Source organism: Ictalurus punctatus, chromosome 26 (genome assembly GCF_001660625.3).
Source record: "Ictalurus punctatus breed USDA103 chromosome 26, Coco_2.0, whole genome shotgun sequence".
Lineage (NCBI taxonomy): Eukaryota > Metazoa > Chordata > Actinopteri > Siluriformes > Ictaluridae > Ictalurus > Ictalurus punctatus.
The window spans coordinates 17307375-17333844 of NC_030441.2; the positions used below are offsets into that span (position 1 = coordinate 17307375).

The window sequence follows — 26470 nt, forward strand, 5'->3', positions numbered from 1 at the left end:
ACAGTGAGAGTTACACAGGACGGGACTTGGTTACTAGTGCTCACTAACCACAAATTGGTTGTTGAGATTTGGACTAAATTCTTTCAATTCATCAGTTAAACTGGCTAATTGTTGCACACCTATATTTAACAAAGATTTGTTTTTTGTTTTTTTTTATTAACCTGTATTTTGTTTGCAATTGTTTGACATCCATGAGAGCAGAGTATTTTTTGTGAGTTTTATTAAACAATAAACAATAAAGACAATTTTTCACAGCTTTCTTTGCTCATATTTACCAAGGGTGCCAATATTAGTGGAGGGCACTCTATCTATCTATCTATATATATACATACACTAATTATTAAAGATCTCATGAACAACCGTTCAAATATTTTAGTGTAATGATCTTGTGGATTTTTATACCAACCAATGACATTTCAGATGCGCCGTCTTTGCATATCTTTTTTTTTTTTTTTTTTGCATTTCTCCATTTCCCTCAGACCATGCTCCGGTGCCGTGCCCAGGCCCTGTTTGCAGAGTGCAACACGACACCCTGCTCTAAGCATTTGCACATTACGCAAACATTTGCATTCACTCTGTACCACAGAATCTCTCGGTGTGCTTTTTGTGTGTATTTGGCCCCAGCATGTGACCTAGGATGATAATGTTGATGCAGCGGACATTTCGGTTATATACTAAAATCCCATGCCAAAAATATAAGTAACGTCAAGAACCTTCATATACACAAACGAAATGCGTTTCCGAATTGACGTCCACGTCCGAACATGATCCAGAATGATGAGTTCATGATCAAACCGAAGGGATTAAGTTTCACGTATGTGAAAACATAAAATGAATTTTGTTATGTGTGGCAGGCTGGGAAAGGTCTCGGGTGCCACTGGGGCTGATTGTGAAATAAATAAACAAATAAATAAATAAATAAATAATTCCATCCATCCCTAACACCTTTGGGATGAACTGGAACACCGACTGCACCCCAGGCCTCCTCACCAAACATCAGTACCTGACCTCAGCAATGCTCTCGTAGCTGAATGAACACAAATCCCCATCGCCACGCCCCAAAATCTAATGGGAAGCCTTCCCAGAAGAGTGGAGCTTATTATAACAGCAAATTGGGAATAACTTCAAATAATCCCCATCTTTGAACTGGCTCATTCTCTTCTCCTGTCCACTAACTTCTGGTGCACTATGGCTACACACTAGTGGTGGTTGAGGAGATCACCCCCCCCCAAATGGGGTCATTAGCATGCTGGAATACTGCCCTGCGGCCCAGTCTCCGAAGGGAGGGGATCATGCTCTGCTTCAGTATGTCACAGTACATGTTGGAATTCATGGTTCCCTCAATGAACTGTAGCTCCCCAGTGCCGGCAGCACTCACGCAGCCCCAGACCATGACACTCCCACCACCATGCCTGACTGTAGGCAAGACACACTTGTCTTTGTACTCCTCACCTGGTTGCCGCCACACACGCTTAACACCATCTGAACCAAATGAGTTTATCTTGGTCTCATTAGACCACAGGACATGGTTCCAGTAATCCATGTCCTTAGTCTGCTTGTCTTCGGCAAACTGTTTGTGGGCTTTCTTGTGCATCATCTTTAGAAGAGGCTTCCTTCTGGGATGACAACCATGCAGACCAATTTGATGCAGTGTGCGGCGTATGATCTGAGCACTGACAGGCTGACCCATCACCCCTTCAACCTCTGCAGCAATGCTGGCAGCACTCATACGTCTATTTCCCCAAACACAACCTCTGGATATGACGCTGAGCACGTGCACTCAACTTCTTTGGTGGACCATGGCGAGGCCTGTTCTGAGTGGAACCTGTCCTGTTAAACCGCTGTATGGTCTTGGCCACCGTGCTGCAGCTCAGTGTCAGGGTCTTGGCAATCTTCTTACAGCCTAGGCCATCTTTATGTAGAGCAAGAATTCTTTTTTTCAGATCCTCAGAGAGTTCTTTACCATGAGGTGCCATGTTGAACTTCCAGTGACCAGTATGAGGGAGTGTGAGAGCGATGACACCAAAATTTAACACACCTGCTCCCCATTCACACCTGAGACCTCGTAACACTAACAAGTCACATGACAGCGGGAGGGAAAATGGCTAATTGGGCCCAATTTGTACATTATTCACTTAGGGGTGTACTCACTTTTGTTGCCAGCGGTTTAGACATTAATGGCTGTGTGTTGAGTTATTTTGAGTGGACGGCGAATTTACACTGTTACACAAGCTGTACACTCACTACTTTACATTGTAGCACAGTGTCATTTCTTCAGTGTCGTCACATGAAAAGATATCATCAAATATTTACAACAATCTGAGGGGTGTACTCACTTTTGTGAGATACTGTAAAATGTAATTGTAAAAACTCGATTGCATTTAATTGTGACTAGACCAAAAATTAGTAGCTAATGTAACAAGTTCATCACTGTAGCATGTTGGGTTTGAGCCTTCATCAACAACAACAAAATTCATCTGTTTTCATTCCGAAAGCGAAAACGACTCCTTTCTTTTTGATTCGTGATTTAAAAAACATTCAAAGAGATTCAAAGAAGAACCCTTTGAGTGCAGAATTAAGTCATAGAGAATGACATTCAAAATCACAGGAATCGCTTTGTTTTTCTTTCCTTCCCTATTTTTTTGGAGGGTGAGTCTGCTTGTGCAAATTAGCATGAGATCATCATTGTACACCTTTTTGCATTTCACGTGACATGGGAGCCTTTGTTAAGCCCAGTGGCTTGGGACACAATAAATAGCAGGCAGCACAAACCACCTGCCAGGTTTTACACACACACACACACACACACACACCTACACAGGCTGCAACATGGGGATCCGTATCGAATTGGAGATTTTGGCAGTTTTGCTGTTACTGACCCCCATTGCGAGTGATGGTTCTCTGATGTCCAAGTGCGAGCTGGTGAATCAACTAATGTCGATTGTACCTGCAGATGTGACGGACCGTCAAAACCTAGTGGCAAAGAGTGAGTTCAAGACCAATATATATATATATATATATATATATATATATACACACACACACACATACACACTACTATTATAACTACTACTGAAAAGCTTACGATATACAATTAAAGAGATACCAGTACAAACTTTTGCTTTTGTTTTTTTTAATTGGAGAAAAGGGAAATGTACTGCTTATTGTAAAATCTTTTTAAATTATTATTTAAAGCAAAAAAACCTAACACACTAAAAGGTCTTCTTGAGTTCCTTCTCACTGCTTTGTCGTCTTCATTCTGACCTACAAGTATGCAAACTATCGCACTTGGTTGTAAAACAAAATGAACAAAAAATAAAAAATATTTTTAGAAAAAGATTTCATATGTTTTTGTTTGTTGGCAAACCTACAATTTGCTTCTCTGGTTCGCTAATGGTTAATAATCCTGTGGGAATAAATGCTAATGTGCCATTAACAAGAACAACAACAAAAAAAAAAAGAGCTAGGAAATTAAACCAAGAGAAAGAAAAAAAGAAGAATAAAAATTTCATGGCTTTTGAGATTTTTTTTTTTTTTTAATAAGTACTAAAAATTAGCAAGGAAAATGTATGTTACTTCTCTGGTAAACTGGCTTGAGTACTATGACAAGTAATCACTAAAACCTGAGCGAAAAATCTTTCCAAAATAGTACTCAAGTACACTAACAAAGAACAATTACTCACGTATATTCCACCCCTGACAATGATAAACCAAAATAAATAAATAAATAAATAAATCTCTTTGTACAGGATACATTTTCTTGGTAAACACTTTTGCCACAAAAGTGCTGCAGATCATTTAAACTTGGGAGCCGCTTCACATTAATACACCTAAAACAGCTTCCTAACATCTGCTCTACCACCTGAAGAAAGCATTAAATTCCTTAAATAACTTCTGCTCAACCTTTATTGGTTTGTTAACCTTTTATTCAAAACCCAAAATTTCAACCACCTTTTTTTTTTTTTTTTTTTGCTTGGCCCATTTCTTTGTCCTGGCCCAGAGTGTAGTTATTGGCTTTTTCCCCAAGGTAATAAAGGCACAAGTTCTTGAACAGTATGGAACACAGCGTTTTACGGTGAGATGAGCGATGTCTTGAAAAACACCCCATAGACCTTAATATTTTCCCTTTTCTTTCTGTTGAACAGTCGTGTGCCATGCCGAGGAGACTTCTGGTTTTGACACCAGCACCGTCAACCAAGTCAATCCACTGGATCTCGTTGGAAAGCGCAAGACCAGAGCTGCCCCCATTTCTAGCCGTCCCCCTAAGACCACTAACCCCCCTCCTAAATCCGCCACCAGCCCACCTCCTAAATCCGCCACTAACCCCCCTCCGAAATCCTCCACTAGCCCACCTCCTATATCCACCACCAACCCACCTCCTAAATCCGCCACTAACCCCCCTCGAAAATCTGCCACTAGCCCACCTCCTATATCCTCCACCAACCGCCCTCCTAAACTCACCACTAGCCCCCCTCCTAAATCCGCCACTAACCCCCCGCCTAACACCACACAGATGCCTAAAGCCCAACCCAGAACTCCATTGCCAAAGCTTCCTAGTACAACTCATGAGCCCATGTTCAACGAGACCGAGAATCCAATCGCCCCTCCACCCAACTCTTTGAAAACTGAGAATGAAATGAATGATGCGTACCCACCACTTCCTCCCAATTTCAATTCCACATACATGAATCACAGTCAAAAAATAGGCGTCAACGGACTGTGGACCCTATACGGAGTGTTCCAGTTGGCTGATCGTGTCGCCTGTAACTCGTCCAAAGACCTCTCCGTGAACATCTGCAACATGGACTGCAGTAGTGAGTACTAATCAAAAAACATATACCGTTTCATATATAAACCCAATGGTTTTTTTTTGTTTTTTTTCCCACTACATCCTAAGTTGAGTCATTTCTGCCAATAAAACCCAACACAACTAATTCTCGATTTAATCTCTTTTTAAAGAGCTGACCGATGATGACCTGGCTGATGACATCAACTGTGTCTTGACCATCATTAACAGCAAGTGAGTAATCGGTGGTCAAAAACACTAGCGGTTACATTTTAGCATAACTACTCACCTACAATTACCGTCACGTCTTTATATTCTTGGTGCGTTTACTTTTCTATATCTCATGTATAGTTAGTAATAAGGTTTTTTCCCCCTCCCCTAAGGCCCACAAGGAAGGGAATTCCTGGCAGACAGGAAGAGGCTAACAAGCTCATCAGGATCATGTAAGTAGAGAAAATAAAAATCACGTGTCAAGCACTACAGGTACGGTTAAGTATATACGCCAGGGTATTCCGTAGTAAAATTGTGGCTTGGTTACTATAGAAACAACGCAAAGCCTGGCTATTTTTTAAATTGTGAAAGATTACTCACCACCTTCTGACCAGTCAGATTTGACAAGTCAACAGTGCTGTGGTATAACACCTCGTATTTATCAGACTTTCAGATCCGAACTGATTTTACAGCACAGACAGCGTTATCTAATAATGTCTAATTCTATAATGTGATACAGCAAAACTGCAAAGGCAGAGCGATTTCAGGTTTCTTGTTATTACAGTGTACTGTCGTACTGCTAGCTCGATGATGAGACACTGACCGGGCATTATTTATTTTTTTTCCCTGTTGCAGGAAAGACACTCTCATGAACACTTGTGCCAACCAGGACTACTCTCAGTACCTCGCTAACTGTATTGCTCCATAATCGCAACACGCTACACCTGATCAGACCCTCAGCTGTCTTCCTTGCCAGAGATGGGGCTATTCTGGGCTTCTCTTATCTTCTCTGAACGAATCTAAATCGTATGACTGTAGTAAGGCTTTTAAATGACTGTACGTTGGTCTGGTTTGCTTGAGTTACTTGTTGGAGAATTGTTCAGGTGCAATATTATCAAGTCAAGCCTTTTACTGTGAGCACTGATGTAAGAATGTCGATGGTAGAGAGGTAGACGTACTCAGAAATCAAATACTATTTTTTATTTTCAAACAGCTGATTGTTTTAATGCATGCTTTGGAAAGGTAAAAAAAAAAAAAAAAGAGAAAGGTTTAATTATCCTGCTATGATAGCAGAGATGAATATATTTAGATTAGTAGGTTTAATATATTTTATTATATCATTTCATTTCACTGGGAAAAGGATGTCTTTCACATTGCCTAAACAGGATAATAAATTTTGCTGAGTAGATATCCAAGTAAATGTTCCTCTTGCCTTGTATTTCATTCTCAGACTGTTTAATTTAACAATTTACCACAGCGGAACTTATTAGCATGATACAACAGCCGATTAAGTTTAATAACATCGGACAGTTCAGTGAGCACCGTTCGGAGGACTGGTATACATGCCATTCATCCTAACAAATCTGACCCAAACACCAATCTATATAGTCTTAACTAGACTTTTCAAACGAGCTAACCATTTAAAAACCAGGTTTCTGAGTGCAGGGGCACTTTAAGTGTTTGGAAATATCGGCACACTTTAAGGTTTCCAATCACGTTAATGGAGAACAACACTGTGAGTTTCATTTGGAGTAATAAAGAATATTTTTTTAAAAGAATATGTTTTCTAGTGAGGTCAGTATCAAAGAATAGACAAAAAAAAAAACATTGTGGGTTTTAAGCTTTACTTAAATTATAGAAGCTCAGTACATGGACTGTTTGATACCGACGAGTAAAAAAGGCTTCAGAAACACTTTTCCAGACACTCCAGATGAGGACGGGTTCCCTTCTGAGTCGGGTTCCTCTCAAGGTTTCTTCCTCTTAAAACATCTTAGGGAGTTTTTCCTTGCCACCGTCGCCACTCAGTGGCTTGCTCAGTTGGGATAAATTCACACCTTTAATATCTGTATACCGTGTTGATATTTCTGTAAAGCTGCTTTGAGACAATGTCTATTGTAAAAAGCGTTATACAAATAAAATTGAATTGACTTGAATTGAACTTTTTTGGTGTGAATTGGTTCCATTTCTATAACTGGATTTTCTTTTTGTTTCTGTTTCCTCCACGGTCATTGTTCTTGTCTCCAGCACTTTAGAAAACAAAGTTATGTCCATTAAAATGACTAAACTGAGAGAAAACAGGTCATATTGAAATACTTGAGTCGTTTATATATATTATAGATTTATATATATATGGGTCACGCCATGAAAACTTCAACCAAACTCTGACATGAGGGTAAAATTCCAATGAAAATAACAATGGATTTATCAATAAAAGTGTATATATATAGAGGAAAACATTTGACAAGTCAATAAACAACATTAACAAAAGTTTTAAAATAATCAAGAGTTTGGCCCAATCTCAAGATCTGTTAATTTGAATATTTCAATATAACTCTTTAGTCTACTTCCGTCTCAGTCAAAAGGAAGGTTTCAGAAGTCCAGAAGTTTTTCTTTGGTATAGTGTGCATCTTTAGGAAGTTAAAGGTAAGACCATATCAGATATTTTAGGTTTTTATGATAATGAATTTGTAATATTTACTACACGAAACGATGCACGTGTAGCATAGTGTAACTTACCCGGACACGAACAACACAGATTGTCAAAATGCTTGCGATCCGCCATGTCGGATGAGTACAGTAGGAGTTGCACAAGTACTCTCGGGTGATACACATCACGCCTGAACGTGGGGTCTGGTAGGAAACTCGAAGTTTGGGAATAAGACTGTTTAAAGCGTAACATTCCCGAAAAAGGACATGATAAAACTTAAAAGATCTCGCTGACCCTGAACATTACTTTTTAGGTAAGGTACCACAATATTGGTATTAGGTATCGCTACCACAATAATTGCTATGTCCACATTTGGTATAAGCTAATCCGCTCAAGACTAAGTCATAGCATGTTGTGTTCACATTTATACCATTTTTAAATTATATTGTTTACTCTTTGGCACCTGTCTTTTGCACTACCGGTTATATCAGACACTTCCAAACTAAAACCGTGTACTAGTCGGCGCTACACTGTCACTCACTGTGCCTACTGTCCTGTTTTAGCAGTACTGTACTGTCCTGTGCTTCTAGCACACGTCTGCACGTGCACTTTATGTAGATCTTATTAAGTTCTGTGTTGTTCAGTCATGTGGTTAGCGTGTTGTTTTATGTAGCACCGTGGACCTGGAGGAACGCTGTTTCGTTTCACGGTGTACTGCACCAGCTGTATATGGCTGAAATGACAATAAAACCACTGGAACTTGTACGGGATGTCACAATTTCTGACACTAATTAACGGGGAGAGTTTAGACAGACATTATGATTTTATAATAGTTAGGAAGAGTATATCTCAAGGTGTACCCGACACCTTACGTTAATCATGATGTTTAAGAATATTCACTGCAGTGTTACATTTGATTTTATTTCCAACGATGTATATAGGCTACAATTTGAATGGCTGCGGTTTTCACGGTTTGACCCAACGATAAGTCGTACAAATAGTATAAACTTCAAAACCAGGGAGCACTGCTCTGGTTTTTTTTTTTTTTTTTAATTACAATTAAAACAACGAAAAGAGAAAACGCATTCTTCTTTCCTTGAATAGTACAATTAATACACCAAGTCGGCTGTGGTGAGGTGACCCAACCGAAACTATTACTAACACGATATGTTAGCTAGCTAACTGGTTAACTTAAGTGAAATGTTTAGCTAGGTCATGCTAATTCATTACCTTCACAGGTTATCGTTAACTTTATCTGGATGTAAGAGAAGCATCTTATAATGCGATCATACAAAACTTTAATAGGCCTGCTTATACTGAAAAATAAGATGATGCGGAGAGCTAATCAGTCAGCTAGCTAACTTAATGGTTTACCTCAGAAAGCTTCAGTCGCCTAGCGATACACAAAGGTTTTAACACGGGTTTAATTGGCAGTTCATAATAATCCAGGTGAAAGTATTCAAATAAGAAGGTGATAATAGTCAAAGATGCTCAGGATCCACTCTGTTACCTCAGGATCCACTTTCTCTTATTCTGGCGCATTATTAAGCGTAGATTACATTTTGATTGGCTCAAATATGTATCCGAAGCCGTTACTGTTTGTCTTCATGAGCACTGTGCTGTTTTGGCGCCATCTTGTGCTGGTGTAAGAGCAGTGTTTCCCCAGACCTGGAACAATATTGTGATTGTGTGTGAACTCACAACCCTTTCTTCTTGTTGTCGTTATTAGCCTGTTTAACTGGTCTCTTAAATTAAATGAGTTTAATGCAAACCTTAACACCTGGGAAAACAAGTAGCTATAAATAAAGTCAACTTTGACCTAATGTGTTCATGGCGGTGGAAAGTTCAAGAGAAAAAAAAGCACCAATAAATAGCAAGAATATTATTATACACATTTGAATAATGAGCCTAATTTTTAAACGAAATAAATCTGTGGCATTTTTTGTGCCCAGGGAGCACAAAAGTTCTCTCGGCATTTGGAGTAATTGTACACACCAGCCTCCAGCTGTCAGGTTTGGTCTATAGGATACGGATCATATCGGTCTCACGGGCCAGATTTAAACCCTAGGCATACCAAAACTTGTCTACAGTACCCCATTTTATTGTGACTGGGATGAGGCCATGATCTGATCACTACATTGCACTGTGCTGTGGAGCAGACTGATGTAACACTTCTAGGCTTTTTAAAAGGAGTTATCTGTAAAGTTCATGCCTGTTTTGTGTTTTTAAACATGTAGAAATCATTATTTCAAAGAGATCATCGAAAACCTGATTTGCAATACTGCCACACAGTGGATCCTCACGTCTCCTTCACTTTAAACTTAAGGAGGAGCTCCGTCTGGAGCTACAACAGAGCTGCTTATCTTAAAGGAGAACTTACATGGTATCTGTAGCTTCAACAGGAGTGAGATTGGCAAGGGAAAGAGAATGGCATATTTTTTTTTTATTCCAACTGCAATTTACCTGGGCAGCATCAGGTGGCTCAGAAACATAAGAAACTACACCTGATATTACTACTTTAAGGAAGCTGGCGCAGACTGCACGAGTACACACAGGAAAACGGAAGCAGTTCCAGTACTTTCTGTAAGTAATTCAAATACATTAAAAAAAAATAATGAAGAAACTTATATGAATAAAGGAATAAAATTAGGCAAGTACTGTATCAAATAGAAATGAAACTTCCATAACAAAGCACACTCCTGATATAATATCTATAACATTAGAGTTTTATAATACACAATGGAGGGGCAGAACTAAAAAAAAAACGGAACAAAGGAAAATTTTTTTTTTTTAAAAAAAACATCATTGTGATACTTCAAACGTGCAGCTGCCAAATCATTTCAGTGCAGTTCAATGCGATTGCAGCAAAGCTCAAAGTGTATCGTTCTCTTTCTGTGGTTTGCCCTCAAATCCATCAGGGGGAGACAGAGGGCTGAACCGGAGCAGGGGAAGGTCACGGGCTCCACCAGCCAGGTGGAGGGGTGGTGGAGGAGGCAGGGATCTGGAGGTACTTCCACCATTACCACTTCCCGAGTTAGGATTATTGTTGATGTCGTTGTCCGTGAAGCTGCTGCTGCTGCTGTGCTGGCAGCGAGGTAGGAATGTCCCATGGTGGTAACGACGATACATCACACCCAACGCCACCATCAGCAGTGCGATAAAGAAGCAGAGCAGGAAACACACGGTATAAAGGAGCGTGGGGGCCAAAAGCTTGCTGCAGTCTAGACACAGAGAAAGAGACTTACATTACATAAATATATTTTTAATTATAATTTAGAATGTCTGAACAAATCAAGTGGACATGTGAATATGGTATAGATTTTAAAATACTTTAAAGATGAATTAAAGATAAAGGTTAAAGATACACAATAGAGATACAAAACGTGTACCACGGACCATAGCACCCCAATGGCGAGAAATGGTTTGGCACCTTTATTTCTGAGTGCGTATCCAGGCGTCTCTGGATGACTATTTCACATGTCAAAGGAATCACTGAATCTGCACATGCTCTAAAATAAATAGTCTCACAAAAGGTGCTTTGATGTAATCGCTCACCCCCGGGAAAAGGTGGAGGTTCCGTTGCAAGTATGAAGTTTTGGGCTGGAAGAGACTTCACTGTGTAGGAAAACAGAACGTCTAAATAAAGGTTGAATATGAACGTCTGTGAATTTGTGAACAACACAAACACTAGTCTAAAACATTCGGCCATCTTTGTCTCTGTCTTTGCCTTTGCATGGGAAACAAGTATTTCTGATTTGTCCGATCTGCAATACTTTATCATCTCGTCCATTATCCACTCCTTAATCCCACTTTCCATCCCATCGTCCAAACTTTGCAACGTATCTTGCCAACAGAAATGGTTCTAAACATTGGAAATACACTCTCTGGACTTACACTTTCCCCTTGTTTGCCAATTCCTATATTTGTAGAAATTGATCAGATTACTTATTTATTTAAAACAAAAATTTCTAAAGTGATAAAAATGAAGAAAATGCTCGTTGGAGCAAGAATTTTCCCATTCATGGAAACACACAACAAAACGTGTTTGAGTATTTTCCCTGTTCTTTAAAAAAAAAAAACAACAAAAAAAAAACACTGGATTGACCAAGTTACTAATAAAGACGTACAGTACCTTTTATTCCATGAGTGCGCTTAGTGCCATTTGTTCTGTTCTCCACAAGACCCCCAACATGCTCTCCAGAAGCAGCCGGCAAAGTCAAGGCACCATCGATCTTCAGCATCTCCATGGAAACTGCACCAACATCTTCAACCAATGGAGCTGATGGCTCGGCCATCTTGGCCTCAGCTGGCTCGTCAGGAGTTTGAGTGGACACTTGGGTGAAGTGTGTAAGCTCATTTTTCTTCACGGCAGCTGTCGCGGTAGACTGTTTTCTTTTCAGTGCTCTCTTTTTGGTGGACTGTGTCCGTGTGGTAACAGTGGATGTAGAGGTGGAGTGTGTGGTGTGAGTGGGAGCCAGTGTGTGCGGTCCATCATCAAACATCGGGGTGTACTTCTCGACACTTATCCAGCTTGGTATTTCTGTTGGCACTGAAACCAACTCATCAGTTTCCTCATCGTCGACGTCATCCTGTGGTAAAGCACCGGGAAAGGGTTCTTCTTGGTTCTTGGCTCCACCTCTGATCTTCCGGATCTCTCTGAAGGATCCTGTAGTGACTGTAGGAATCTCATTCAGCTGAGGGTTGATGCTGTGGCTGACTCCCGTGTGCTCAACATGAACATCTTCACCATTTCCCTCCAGTTCATTTGAGAAGCTTGTCTTTATAGGGAACTTTGTCACTGCATCGTCGGCTTCCATTTCGACTCCTTGGTCCTCTGAAATGTCCTCATTTAGACCTAAGTAAGTAAGGTAAGGTCTAAGTAAGTGTTAGATTTGGATTAGATTCAACCGTCAGCAGTTCCTTTAGTCTTCAATTAGCCTTAACAAAAACACCTTGCCTACTGTATCTACCCCCAGTCTGAAATGAACAACCATGACAGTACCACCGTAAGGATTTACACGAGTGTCAAAGCAATATCCACAAATCAATCCCTTCTCAAAATGGCAAGGTTTATGCAATTAAAATAGTCATGATAATCACCTGTTTCTTATAAAAATAAAAAATTAATACACCATGTCTGGGCCACGGTATTAATTGGGACAATTCTGAGGCTGATTTCCTTCTCATGACTTTTAGTTTTGTTTTTTTTTAATGTTTAGGCTGATTATCTTCCCAGATTATCTAATCTTAACCCCTCAGACCTCACAGTCCAATCGTGGCCAGCCCCATGCATAAATGACCACTAACTTAAGTGTGTCGAGCTCAACTGATGTCCTCGGTGTTTTCTTATAGTGTAAAACTGCATCGTTCCTCGTGTATACATGAGGTGGATCTTCCGTTTAGTATAATTTACCTAAAAAAAATATTTAAAAAAAAAATGCATGTACTGCAGCTTTAAAACTTCCCTCTAAAATCTAATGATGGTCCGGTCATGTTTCTTTATGAGGCGAGACGTTTTGCAAGATCACAGAGCTGGGATCATTGGTCGAGATCTGATGCATCAGTATAAAATCATGTCCTGTTTTATTCTGGGAAAATCTTTGGGTCGTGTGAGATTTTGATGACTTAAGACTGATCCAGAATGGTGAAAAAAAAATAAAAATCTGTGAAATATTCTACCATGGCCCAGGTATGAAGGGTCACTTCCAAAAATGCACCTCACTGTCCAAAAATCCAACAGCATGAAAGTTATAAGAAACAATAACCCAAGACCTCATCCTTACCTGGAGTTTCCGGCAGGCCGAAGGCCTGGTACGCCCCGTAAAACCCTCGGTGTGGTGGGTTCAGGTTTGGGCGGATGAGCTGCACCACATGCACCGTGTTTGAGACGGACGTGTACATACTGCTCCTCCAGCAGCGCTCCAGGATGCGTCTCTCTCCGGCTGACACCGGAGACTCATCCAGGTGGATCTGATCGGTCTTCAGATGGCACACGTGCTCTGGCGTCAGGTCCTCTAGGTAGACCTGCACACGTTTCCCAGGCTGCACTTGGATTGTCCAGTTGCACCAGAGCGCGGGGTTCGAACACAGGTAGTCGGGTGAGAAGAATTCGCCCCTGTCGCCGTGAAGGATCTGGTGGCAGCTTCGCAAGGCGTAGAAGGCATTTTGCTGGCGCGATCCTTTCACATGGATGTCAGGGGAACATAGAGGAGATATATACACAATAGAAATATGCAAGAGACACACTGGTACCACTTTCTTCCAATCTTTTTCTTTTTTTTAAACAGACTAGGATGGTGGTTATCTCTGTATGTAGATACAGTCAAGTGCAGATGTTTGTATACCCTTGAAGAGCACAAAATAAAAAAAACTCATTCAATTTATAATCAAGATATTTAGTGTTCTACGTTTTGACAGACGTTCCTTCGTTATCTGAAGTAAGAATCATGGGTAAAAGGGTCACAAAAAGTCTATATGATACTAGTTCAAAAAGTTTGCAGCTCCCTTTACGAATACGAACATTCTCTTTAATAGCGGTGTTCTTCCAATGGTTGCCCATCTCTTGCCTTTTTAAATGGCTCAAATCTCTCATAACAGCCGTGGATTCGGTCAGTTGTAACGTCCTTTAACTATTAGCACATAAATAGCAAAACAGTGGTATAAGCATTCTTGTCCATTTTAAATGACTATTCCCTTAAACTGGTCAAAATGTTCCATTTCAAAACAAAGACTTCTAGCACTAATAATAAGAACCCTATGAAACCATTAATTGGGTCAGTGGTAAGAAATTAATAAACGAGTTAGGATTTTGAATTTTGCCTGTTTTTTTTGTTCGTCTTAAACTTTCAGTTTCAAAATAAAACCAAAACCAGGCTCTGTCTGTTAAAGCTTACCTTCAGCCTACTTTAACAAAACATGGTTCAACCACAGTGCATCAAGTAAAAACATATAACAGGGTCAGAATAGTGTGAAGTTTAAACCTTATTAAGTCTTTTTTTTTTTTTTTACCTGCAGACATGGGAGCATCATGTTCGTTTACCTAATAAATCAAAACAGAAAGTCTTGAGAAGTGAATTCAAGTAAATCCATGTATTAATCCCACTACAATAAACTCCACCTAGAAGAATTTACCATTTGGCATTTGGCCACGGCCTCGACGTGGATCAATAACAGGGCGCAAAGTTTACACAACAGATAGCGTCGATGCATCTCGAACTTATCTTTATGATATTAACTGTACTGATAAGCAAGGCAGATACAATGTGCACGTGGATGTCAGATTACTTTCGCGCAAAGGCCGCTCGCTTGAACTCACCTGCCATATATCGGTAATTAGTGTACTGCGCATGCGCAAATCCTGCGCTGCTACCAGCAGGGGGCGCCGCCAGAGAACATTACGGTGATCATTTGTCGAGGCTTTTGCAGCCAGTTTTCTAACAGTGCATTTCTTATTATTCGTTGCTTTTGTGTGGGTTTTAACCGAACCCTAACCCTATATCCTTTCATTCGTGTTCTAGCATCTGATTGGTCAGAAGGTGTTTATTAATTGTCTATACCTGCAGCTCTGACTGTAATTGACGTCACAGGTTTACAATATTAATCCGTCGCTTTTCATACCTTATCGTTTCCGTAGTAACGACTCATACAGGGACTAATAAAATGTAACAAATGTTATGTTTATAATCTAAGTTATAGAAAGGAAACATTTATTTATCGTTGATGGAAGGAGTCTCCAGTGTCAGAGTCGGCGTTTTATTCCTTTAAAAAAAAAAGGGGGTACTGGTGGATCCTTGGAAAGTTCTAGCCTAGAGAACCTTTCAGAAGTTTTGCACTAGCCGAGTGAAGAAATTATTGTATTAGACTTCACATGTTGAAAGGACTGAAGAAAATCTGGATTTATTACAAAGCGTTTTATGTGATTAAAATTCGTTTCCATGTGTTTAAGACACGCACGGTGTACATTATTTTGCTTTTCTGTAATGTTTATAGTGGGATGATATGGGAGGAGTTAAGTGAATTAAACTTTTCCACCTCCTTTTACACATTGGCAGGAGGGGGGCTTTTGCACACTGGTGCACACTTTTGGGGAAAAGCAGTGCTGCGTCCCAATTCGCCGACTATCCGTCCTAAATAGTATCGGAGATTAGAGTTAGCGTGTCCCGAGTGGTAGGATGTTGAAATGAAATGAAATCCCGGATGGTCTACTATTCCTGGTAGATTTTCGAAGTGTGGATCCGTGGACACTTTTCCAGCTAATATTACCCACAACGCCTCGTACGACGGAGGAAGAGTTTGCTTCCCCGAATTCAACCTGTAAATACCGACCCGCGTTTTTGGGAGTTGGGAGGAAACCGGAGAACCCGGAGAAACCCAAACCCTGTCGTTGATTTTTTTTTTTCCTTCTTCCTATAATCAAGTATTTAATCTTTTTCCTTATTAAATATTCACATGGTAGAAATATCCCTCTTACTTATATTCCCCAAGTGACTATTTTATTTTTTATTTTTTAAAGCTATATTAACACACTGACAAGCACCTGTACGCCATGGAATGTTTAATCTTTTCGAGTGCGAAACCAAAAAAAAAATTGTTACAAACAACATAAAGGCACCAAAGCAACAACCAAACAAGCACGTGCAGAGACGAACACAAGCCTCCCTTACGGCTGAAAACGACGAACGAGTGCCGGACACAAAAACAACACAACACAACACACTTACACTTCAAAAAAAAAAAACACAATGCAAAAAAAAAAAAAAAAAAAAATCTTACAACTGAAAATATCTTAAAAATAGCCAAATTTATCAAAGTATTTCCTATTAAAACTGTAACAAAAATAGCAATGAATGTAAATATACGATTTTTAATTCATACCAATTTCTAGATTTTTCTTTGGACAATTTCAAGCTTGAAACAGTCTTGATCTATTGACTGACCATTTGTTATAATTTAAAGCATAAAAGTACCTGTCAGTACAATAAAGCAGATTAAAACCAGGATTAATAATCCTAAATCTAATGTCAAATCATCTTATAATAAGAAATATTTCTCGAATTTTCAAGATATCTTCACTTGCTTAGACAGAATTTGTTTAGTTTTTTTTGTTGTTGTTGTTTTTTTGCTGTGAAGGTTTACCGAAAAAAAGAAAAAACAACAACCGAGACACGAAGTTACTATAATTTACTACAGCAGTGCAGACTAGACAGACTTTTTATCTTTTAATGAAAAAAACAAATGGATATAATGTAATCCTGCTGAAATGCAGTTTGTTTAAAACTTGGAGAGACAAACAGAATCTCTCTCTCTCTCTCTCTCGCACACACACCTGAACGCAATTCATAAAAAAATACATAAATACCATGTTCAAAATGCCTGAATGTCTGTTAAATAATAACGTCTTTTTTTTTCTTTAAAAAAAAGGGTAAAACCATTGCTTTATTCACTTCATCCACACACACACACACACACACACACAATCAGAACTAGTAATATATAAATTATTATTAAACAGAATCCACAGTTTGTTCCATACTGCAGGTATTAATACACAATTTTAGGACAGTAAGATTATGGCTTTTGGTCCCTACAGAGTGCACTTAGGCTTAGGTTGACCTAAATCCAGGTCTAGTTTAAGGCCAATCTGAATTAGTTTACATTATCATGCACAGTTACAGTACAATTCACATACATTACAAAATCACACACTTGTAAACGTTCGAACGTGCAAAGTATCTTGAGCGTTTCCACAGAGTAATGAGGTAATCTCTGGGTCCAAAGTCCCATTCAAGTCAACCAAAACAGATTATAATGTACTGTCTGATGATCGTTACTAATAAACGTTCGCTGACATCATATAGCCCTTATGCTTGCTACACTGACTTGCAAATGCACCAAGCCATTATTTTAATGGAACATCCATCATTTATATATATATATATATATATATATATATATATATATATATATATATATATATATATATATTTATATTTTAAAATACTGTCGTGTCAGTATTTCATGAAAATAAAATGTAAAAAAAAAAAAAATAAATTAAAAAAATGAAAAATAAAAATCCCCGTTTCTGTTAAACTAAACCAAATCAAAGGAGTGTTGTTTTCTGTAGTTTTTCCACTTGAGCGACGAAGCTAACGCAGCAACCAATCAGACAAAACCCAGCATCGCATCTGTAAATCTCTCTCAAACCATATTCACGGCCGACGGATGGCCGATGTGATTCGGATCACAGTGTGACTTTCTGCTGTCTCTAAATATGATAAAAACTTCACAGTGTAACTGTGCGCTCTAATGTTACGGAGGCGGACATCTCGGACAAACGGAATCGTTTTTTGTTTCTTTTTCCTTAGCGCAATTTTCCCACTGGACCTAACCGCTGAACTGTTCCGCTGTTTAACTATTGCAGGAATGCCCGAGACTTATTTCATAACTCCTTTTATCGAATACTTTAATTCTTGAAATGATATAAGCGAAATGCCAGGCCAGTTTGCTATTTCGCTACCACGGTGACGACTCTCTCGAGGTTTTAGCTAGCTAGCTAGTTATGTTTACACGAATGGACTCAAATGACGGTCTTTGGTTTGTAACACTCTGACATGACTAGCAGATAGTTTTTAAATTGTCAACATATTCTGGGCTTGTGCTTCCGAAAACGCTTGTGAGATAGATACGATAGATTTCTGTCGCTTGACGGCTACGCTCGGCGTGTCGCTTGAGCTCCGCACAAAATATGTCCGAGTTTGATTTTTCCTATATTAGAGATACAGTTGCTAGGCAGATCATATATTTCGCTAGTTGATGAGCAGATTTAGGAGCGTTATCTAAGATCTTTTTCCCAGTCTGAGCCAACTGAAGATAAAACGTGTTCAGGAAAATTAGCAAAAACAAGGCCAGCACGTGACATGGTCTTGGATGGCTTGGAATATCCCTTGAAGCTATCGATACACCTGAAGGATATTATCATTACTGCTAATATGGAACAGGAGTAAGGGTGGACGATGAGACGACGATAAGACGGGTCTACGATACTTAGCATGTACACTTAGCATATGTGCAGGTTTTCTACAGAAACCTCCAACAAAGCTGTAAAACGCTTTATTTCAAAATAAACCTTTAAAAATTGATGATATTTTAACGTGTATAAAAATAAAATAACTGAAAAGCAGGGAAGTAAATCTGTTTTTTTTTTTTTTTTTAAGTGTCATAGTTTAGATTTGTAACTTATGTTGAAAATATATTTTTAAATGATATTTTTTAAAAAAAGGATATTTAAAAAAATAAATAAATAAAAAGGCAGTTTGGTACGACGTGGGTGATGTTTACGTTACACTTTAGTTGTGAGCTAAGGCTGAACTGCTTGCTGTTAGAAGTGCACTGCTGCTGCACTAGCCAGCGAACACGGAATACCTGACAGACGATAAGATATTAGCAATCCTATCGTGCACTCATCTACAGTTCAGTCATGGGTCACAGGTCGGAGATAAACCATTCAGAACGTCTCCAAAGTGAAGAGCAGAAAATCTTGAAGATCAGGATCTAATCAGATGTCGGTCTTCTACGATAGCATCCGGACCAGCATTGGAACCGGCATCAGACATTTATGCCCCTAGTTTATCTCCAGTCCATTTAAACACTGTCCGATCTCACTTGCAGCTCAGCCCGGGGTCGCTAATCCAACCCCAGATTTTGATAATCTCCTGTGGACTCCTGGGATGCACCAGCATTAAACTTTGGTAGGCACAGGCAGTCTCTCTGTCCTTTTCTTCTATGTTAAAAGTCTTAAATCCTTGGTGCTTCTCGGGTACCAGGCCAAGTTTCTGCAGGCACATGCCGGTGTAGACGTCGTCGATGGGAAAGAGCGAGACGTGCAGAGAGATGTTTCTCAACCGGATCCCCACGTCAGCGGAGTACAGGAAACCTCCCCCGCCCGCGTACGGTGGATAAGCTCCAACGAAGATGCTCTCAGGGATGTAGTACTTGAGATTCTTGTTCCGGTGCGGCGAGGCTTTACTGATCACGTCTCCGACAAATAAATCTCGCGCCTTGGTCTCCGAGAGTCCGCCGAGGAAATTCAGGATGCTCCGGGTGTTCACGAAGACGTCGTCGTCACCCTTGAAGATGTAGCGGGCTGAGGGGCAGCGCTCGGCCATCCACTCGAGGAACAGAACTTCCTTCAGCGTGAGGTTGAAGAACGTGTCGCGATAGTCCCACTGGAGCAGGTCGCCGTGCAGCGACGCCTCGTAACGGAGCATCGCTGAAACATCCGGGAAGTAATCACTTCCTTCCGTCTTGCCCAAGAGGAACACGGTGGCCACACGGTGACCGGCCAGGATGCCGGCGCGTCCCCAGGACTCCCGGATAGCCTGGCGGCGTTCAAAATGAGGCGTCAGCGACTTCACGGCAAGCAGCAGGAAAGGCGTTTCAGAACACACACCTGGAGCGTCTATCAGAATGGGGTACGACCTACACTGCATGTACAGCAGGAAATCTTTGAAGCGCTGAGGCAGGGAACGGTAATCCTTAATCTGCGTGGTTATCTTAAAGTCTGGTTTGCAACGCTCGACCTTGGCTGTGTAGTTCGGCTGAACGGAGGCCTGCACGACCTCTGTGAGGGACACGCTGGTGGTTCTATCGGTGGCGGGAACGATTAGTGGGTTGTAAACGTAGTCGAGATGCTGCTGCTTGCGGTTCCAAAAGGCCTCGCTGAATTCAGGCTTTTTCCAGAACTGCTCGGGTGGCACGCGGGGCTTCGTGAAGTCCCATTTGCCGTAACTCCGTGTCACCTCCACCAGAATGTAAATCAGGAAGTTGACCATCATCATCACTCCAAGGAACTTGGTTTTATTCCAGCCAGCATGCATCCTGGGTTTACGCATTCCACCTAGGAAAACAGTTTCGACAAAATATCGTTACTACATACCAGTACTGGCGTAAGAGACTTCTTCCCTTACATATTCAAACCAGACACCGAATCCGTAAAGCACCTCAGAAATCGCTTGATTTTGTGTTCGTTTCTTAAACGGACTTAAATGGAACGTAAATAATGTAAATGACTCGCGACGTATCGTTTTTTTTGCTAAATTTTGCCATTTGCGTCTGGGGTAAAGCCAAGAGCATTACCCCGGAATCTGTGCAGTGTTTGGAACTCAGACGGAGCGAGAGACGGACATTATCGGCGGTTCGTTCTTGACATGGCTGGCTTTACTCACAGCTGGAGCTGGAGCAGGGTGGCTTGACGCTGAGCTCCATGAGCGAGCTGGAGATTCTCCTCTTGGACCCAAAGCGCTGGAGATTGAGGTCGAGTTCGGGCCAGAGTGGCGACGGCACGACCGGCTGCATGTCAAGCTTTTCGTTCCTGATCTCTCATTGTTTTCTATTGCCCTCTTTAAACTGACTATTATCTGACATTTCCCCTGTAATCACCCATTCTGTTCTCATGGCCCCGGTGTTGATATTTTGCTTATCTCTTGGCTTTCTTCCTCTCCCTCTACGTCTCGTCTCTCTCTCTCTCTCTCTCTCTCTCTCTCTCTCTCTCTCTCGCAGCAGAGCAGTGTCATGTGTCCCTGATTCTTCTGACCTCATGATACCAATTATAGGTTTGCTTGCAGCGTCTCAGACTCTGACACAGATACAGAGAAAGCTATAAAGGTCACTGTAGCCACAAACAATGCTCTGAGAAATGCTCTGCACTGCCTTGAACAGTATATCTCGGGGTGAAACCTAAATTCTTACTCATACACTACAGAAACATTTAATCGTTATTTATTTGATCATCATAAAATAATTGGATTATTGGAGGTGGGATTCGAACCTCCAACCCTCGGAGGTGCGAGGCGATCGTGCTGACCACTTGACCCCAACCCAATGACCAGGTCAGTTACAGAGAATAAACACAATGGTATTGAATACTCTGCCAGTCTGACATCTCGGAACACCCCGGATTAATACGATCAAAAGGGGTTTAAGTTAAATACGATGGAATTATAAAATCTAAGTAAGAAATTGGTTTAAGTGAACTTAGAAATGCTCAGGACTTGTAAAACAACATGTATTTGTGTTTCAGGTGGTACGAACACTGTTTAATATCGACTTTAGGACAAATTTCGGATGACAGTAAAATAAAGTTTTACAGTAACCGCTTCACCGAAACAAAAACCGCCCATTCGGTCATTTATTCGATATTTAAAATGAACTTCCACATCGTTACGGTCATGGCTACAGAATATTCACAGATTATCCGATGAACTTCTAGAGAAAATCCCCCCCAAACCATTTCATCCTCAGTAAGTTGTTCTCAACCTATATCTATGAGCATTTGCTTCTAACCATTCGAGCTAATCTGGATTCTGATACAACGGGGTTTTTTTGTTTTGTTTTGTTTTTTTAAATGTCATATTCTTGGCTGTGTCTGTGAAGGTTTTCAGTCACTCGGGTCACGCTTCATGTTCGGTTACGAACAACGCAAGACTCCAGAGTTGTGACATTTCCGTCAGTGTGTTGCTGGGTTTGAAATAAGCCAGAACACATGACTTTTTTTGAGAAGTATTTCGCATGAGAAGCTTTTATAACTCATCACAGAAGAGGATCTGAATGTTACTGTCTGCTTGCTATTGCTGAACAGTCCACAAACTGCTTAGTAGCATAAACCCGAAAAGCTGCAAAAAAAAAAAAAAACAAAAAAAAAACACTTTTTTATTTTATTTCTGTCATCTGTGCTATTCCGCCATTTTTCCTTTGATTGGACGACGCGTGCAGCTCTCGATTCTCCTCCGGAGGCTGTGCGTGTGTGTGTGTGGAAAAAAAGAATAGGGGCTTATATTTCACATGCGCCATCTCAATCATCGCTGATGACGATTCTGAAAAATATCGGCCCAAAGGGAGATCAAATCAGCTGACGCCGACACCTGACACACTGCATGAATCAACAGACTGGACGGGAAAATAAATAAATAAATAAATAAATAAATAAATAAATCAGCCCCTGCCTTGCTTCTGACTCTGTTCCACAAAAATCCAAAATAATCCACTATAAAAAAAAATTTTTATCAGCAAATAACCTGATGTGGAGGCCAAAAATAAAATCTATTTCATGTATGAAAGACAGGTCGGGTTAAACGTGCTAGTACATTTATACGGTACCAGCAGGTAAGCTTGTATCTTTGTACTTTGCTCTACTGGTATTTATGGCTGATCATCAATGCTCTTTATCGTCCCTGTATTTCTTCACCAGTTTAACCAACTAACCCATAATTAACCTGTACTTAGCTGATACATCGCTTCTGAGGTACTAAAAGATCATACAAAAGAGCTTATTCCAGGGTTACTCCAGGCTTACACACACGTCCTAACGTACGTAAGGAAGGATCTTCTGTCAGGTCTACTATCCTCAGTGCTGACTCGCACTGATGCCAAGAGTCCCACCAGAAGATAATCAGAAGACTGGTTCTCCGGTCAATCTCCCGTCAGAAACGTGTCCCACTGGTGTTAAACGATAATAATAATAATAATATTATTCAACCCCAATTCTGAAAAAGTTGGGACAGTATGGAAAATGCTAATAAAAACAACGAGGGGTGATTTGTAAATGTACTTTGACTTGTATTTAAACACGAAAAAACGTATACAGACGAGGTGTTTGATGTTTTAGCTAATCAACTGCATAGTTTTTTGAAGATAAACTTTTATTCTGAAATTGATGCGTGCAACACGTTCCAAAAAAAGTTGGGACGGGGCGATTTAGGACTAATAGCGATGTGAGAAGTTGGAATAAGAAGGTGGTGTGAAACGGGTGAGGCGATCGTCTAATCAGAGTATATAAGGAGCCTCCAAAAAAAGGCCTAGTCCTTCAAGAGCGAGGACGGGTCGAGGCTCGGCGATCGACCAAACGATGTATCAGCGAATAATCCAACACTTTGAGAACGACATTCCCCAAAGACAAATCGGTAGGATTTTGGGCGTTTCACCTTCTACAGTGTACAATATAATTAAAATATTCGAGGAATCCGGTGAAATCTCGGTGGGTAAAGGGCGAGGCCGAAAACCACCTCTGAACGCGCGTGATCTCCGATCCCTCAGACGTCACTGTCTTAAAAACCGTCGTGAGTCTGTCGTGGAGATCCTGACATGGGCTCGGGAATACTTTGGTAAACCTTTGTCGGTCGACACCATTCGCCGCTGCATCCACAGATGTAAGTTAAGGCTTTACGATGCAAAGCAGAAGCCGTACATCAAGCTCCGCCCACTTCTAGGGGCTTGGTCTCATCTGAGATGGACAGTAGCACAGTGGAATCCTGTTTTGTGGTCCGACGAGTCGACGTTTCAAATAGTTTTAGGACAAAACAGCCGTCGTGTTCTCCGGGCCAAAGAGGAAAAGGACTGTCCGAGCTATTATCAGCGTCAGGTCCAAAAGCCAGCGTCTGTCATGGTACGGGGGCGTGTCAGTGCCCATGGTACGGAGGTGTGTCAGTGCACATGGCATGGGTAACTCATACAGCTGTGAGGGTATCATTAATGCAAAAAATATGTACATATTTTGGAGCAACATATGCTGCCATCCAGAGCAGGACAACGCCAGACCACATTCTGCCGGGATTACAAGCGCATGGTTGCGTGAGCAGAGAGTGCGGGTGCGAGCATGGCCTGCTGCAGTCCTGACCCGTCTCCCATTGAGAACGTGTGGCGCATTATGAAGCGCAAAATAAAGCAACGAAGTCTCTGTACAGCCGCTCAGCTGAAGAAATGCATAACGGATGAATGGAGGAAAATTCCACTCGCTAAACTTAACCAACTGGTTTCTTCACTCAGCGTCCAAACGCTTAATAAGTGTTCCTCAAAGAAAAGCTGATGCTACGCGGCGGTAAACAGTCGACTGTCCAGACTTTTGGAGTGTGGTACAGTCATCAGATTTGAAATTAGTGTATATTAAAATAATAATAATAATAATAATAATAATTCACAAAGTAAAACATTAAATAATGTGTTAATAATGTGTTAATAATGTGTTAATAATGTGTTTTCAATATACATAGTACCGGGTGAACTGAATTTTGAAGTTGAAGTTTCACCATCCATATCATCTGATAAAGGTGACATCATTTGCAGAACGAATTTAGCTGCACTTTACGGGTTTTATTTAAAGAACAACTCAAACAGAAGGACATTCGGTGATTTCCAGATTGAAGAACATTTCAGCGAGCAGGTGAAAGTGCAAAGTGGGAACGCCATGAGACTCTGTCCAACAGCAACAAATGAACACGGCGATGACACGGGACACCGGTGATATTACTGAAACGGAAGGGTGCAAACTTCCGAACAAACACACGCACACAAACACACACACAAAAGACCTAACAAACAATATACACCACTCAGCTGTGTACGTCCACCTGAAAGACCAACGGACAATGGAGGACAAAAAGGGAAGACAACTGATTAGACAGAGGAGACAGACATCAACCATGCCGTACTTAAAATGCCATGCTGGTGGTTTCACACCAACCCACACCAGTGCCCCCCGAGTATCCTGTTACTCTTATCAGTAATGACGTCAAGGGTTTGAATAATAATAATAATTATAATAATAACAATAAGGTTTGAATAATAATAATAATAATAATAACAATAATAATAAACACTGTTTATGATTTTTATTCAGTACAAATGATCTCTCTCTCTCTCTCTCTCTCTCTCTCTCTCTCAAAGTCTATTCGAGATTCATAATGCACATCAGCACCAACAAGCAAGCATCATCTCCAGATTTTCCACACACCTGCACCACAGGTGTGTTTTCTACATTTTCCACCTGTCCTGAACAACAACGTTTCCACCGATGCTAAAGCATAATCATAATCCACAAAAAAAAATAGTTTAAAAACAAACAAACAATGTTATAAAATAATCCACTCACCTTATGCTGTGTTTCTCCTCCTCAAAACATCCTCATAAAGCCTCCTTTAGCCTATAATTAACCGTAGTGACTCCAAAATAATAATAATAATAATAATAATAATAATAATATTATAATGATTATTCTTCTTCTTATTATTATTATTAGTTGATCAGTTGAGAAGCTCCGACGTTCCTCGAGGGTGCAACCTGTTCCGTGCGGGGGGTGAAAATCATTAATCATATGAGTGCCGGATAAAAAATGGTCGACAGCCTCACACCCGGCACACACACCTCACCCACACACACACACACACACACACACACACACACACACACCACCCCACAAAACTGCACAAGACAACATGTCTAAACGGTTTATGAGCATCAGGGGGCGGGGCTTTCGTATTTACGCCCCCAAAACCCTCAGAAGGCGGAAGTAATATTAAAAGGCGCAAATTAGACAACATACACGAGGAGCAGAAATGAACCTGCGTGTGATATAATTCACATTAGGGGAATATAATATCTCAACTATTTTCATTTCTCCCAGTGTGTATGTTCAACCTGTGTCAGGAGTAGCTTTATGCACTATAAAAGAAACGAGTGAAACGATCAGTAAATCCCACCATACAAACTGGTTTAACTTCAATAAACAATAAACAAAGCGTGGCTTGTATTCTTAGAGCATTATCATATAATCATTCATTCACATTTGTTTATTTTGAAACGTTACCGGCATTCAGTTACGAAAATTAACGTGTATTAAAATGGAGTCGCTGAAGAAAAAAATAATAATGTAAAAATACAAAAGCAGCTACTTTTATTATGTTTATGACGTCATTGCTATGTCCTTCTGTTAGCACACATTAAACAATCTTCAATAAAGGCCTTGTGTAATCAGGATTCATTTTCCCACAGGCCCTGTTCACTTTATTACCCCTTAAACACCAGACACTTTTAACTGTAATGAACTTCCCGGTTACACATTTGCGCTGTCTGACCATGTAGTTGGGGATTTATTTATGATCGTACTATCTGGTGTTACTCAGATGAAGATATTTGAGGGTTTCCTTCTGAGTCTGGTTCCTCTCAAGGTTTCTTCCTCGTGGCATCTCGCGGAGCTTATATTTTGTAAAGCGCTATAC

General features: G+C 40.4%; 3 protein-coding genes across 5 annotated transcripts; 1 reads left to right on the forward strand and 2 right to left on the reverse strand.

Annotated features, from left to right (window-relative positions):
• The first annotated feature begins 2767 nt into the window (after nt 1-2767).
• Nucleotides 2768-6935, forward strand: LOC108258544 (uncharacterized protein C6orf132 homolog). Its single transcript, XM_017457244.3, has 5 exons — nt 2768-2986; nt 4146-4814; nt 4960-5020; nt 5170-5229; nt 5633-6935. Exons 1-5 carry the CDS (start codon nt 2830-2832, stop codon nt 5703-5705), a joined length of 1020 nt encoding a protein of 339 aa, XP_017312733.2. The 5' UTR covers nt 2768-2829; the 3' UTR covers nt 5706-6935.
• A 2912-nt stretch (nt 6936-9847) lies between these two features.
• zgc:66455 (CUB and EGF_CA domain-containing protein) lies at nt 9848-14726 on the reverse strand. 2 transcript variants are annotated; one of them, XM_017458114.3, is made up of 6 exons: nt 14556-14726; nt 14433-14463; nt 13208-13603; nt 11557-12279; nt 10980-11039; nt 9848-10645 (listed from the first exon to the last, which is right to left on the reverse strand). In XM_017458114.3, the coding sequence occupies exons 1-6, from the start codon at nt 14631-14633 to the stop codon at nt 10296-10298; spliced, it is 1638 nt and encodes a 545-aa protein (XP_017313603.1). In that variant the 5' UTR covers nt 14634-14726; the 3' UTR covers nt 9848-10295. The 2 variants fall into 2 exon arrangements, with proteins under 2 accessions (XP_017313603.1, XP_017313604.1); XM_017458115.3 differs by lacking the exon at nt 10980-11039.
• A 2705-nt stretch (nt 14727-17431) lies between these two features.
• On the reverse strand, nt 17432-25722 carry b3gnt2a (UDP-GlcNAc:betaGal beta-1,3-N-acetylglucosaminyltransferase 2a). 2 transcript variants are annotated; one of them, XM_017458117.3, is made up of 2 exons: nt 25345-25722; nt 17432-20319 (listed from the first exon to the last, which is right to left on the reverse strand). In XM_017458117.3, exon 2 carries the CDS (start codon nt 20312-20314, stop codon nt 19082-19084), a length of 1233 nt encoding a protein of 410 aa, XP_017313606.1. In that variant the 5' UTR covers nt 20315-20319; nt 25345-25722; the 3' UTR covers nt 17432-19081. The 2 variants fall into 2 exon arrangements, with proteins under 2 accessions (XP_017313606.1, XP_017313605.1); XM_017458116.3 differs by lacking the exon at nt 25345-25722 and adding an exon at nt 20648-21288.
• Between the last annotated feature and the right edge of the window lie 748 nt (nt 25723-26470).

Excerpts from the sequence above, each read along its gene's own strand:
- LOC108258544 (XM_017457244.3), top strand. The coding sequence starts at position 2,830 with ATGGGGATCCGTATCGAATTGGAGATTTTGGCAGTTTTGCTGTTACTG. Across the intron at positions 5,021-5,169 it reads TTGACCATCATTAACAGCAA|GCCCACAAGGAAGGGAATTC; the intron begins GTGAGTAATCGG and ends CCCTCCCCTAAG. Across the intron at positions 5,230-5,632 it reads AACAAGCTCATCAGGATCAT|GAAAGACACTCTCATGAACA; the intron begins GTAAGTAGAGAA and ends TCCCTGTTGCAG.
- zgc:66455 (XM_017458114.3), bottom strand. The coding sequence starts at position 14,633 with ATGCATCGACGCTATCTGTTGTGTAAACTTTGCGCCCTGTTATTGATC. Across the intron at positions 13,604-14,432 it reads TGATGCTCCCATGTCTGCAG|GATCGCGCCAGCAAAATGCC; the intron begins GTAAAAAAAAAA and ends TCCATGTGAAAG. Across the intron at positions 12,280-13,207 it reads CGGCCTGCCGGAAACTCCAG|GTCTAAATGAGGACATTTCA; the intron begins GTAAGGATGAGG and ends TTACTTACTTAG.
- b3gnt2a (XM_017458116.3), bottom strand. The coding sequence starts at position 20,777 with ATGCAGCCGGTCGTGCCGTCGCCACTCTGGCCCGAACTCGACCTCAAT. Across the intron at positions 20,320-20,647 it reads ACCCTGCTCCAGCTCCAGCT|GTGGAATGCGTAAACCCAGG; the intron begins GTGAGTAAAGCC and ends CTGTTTTCCTAG.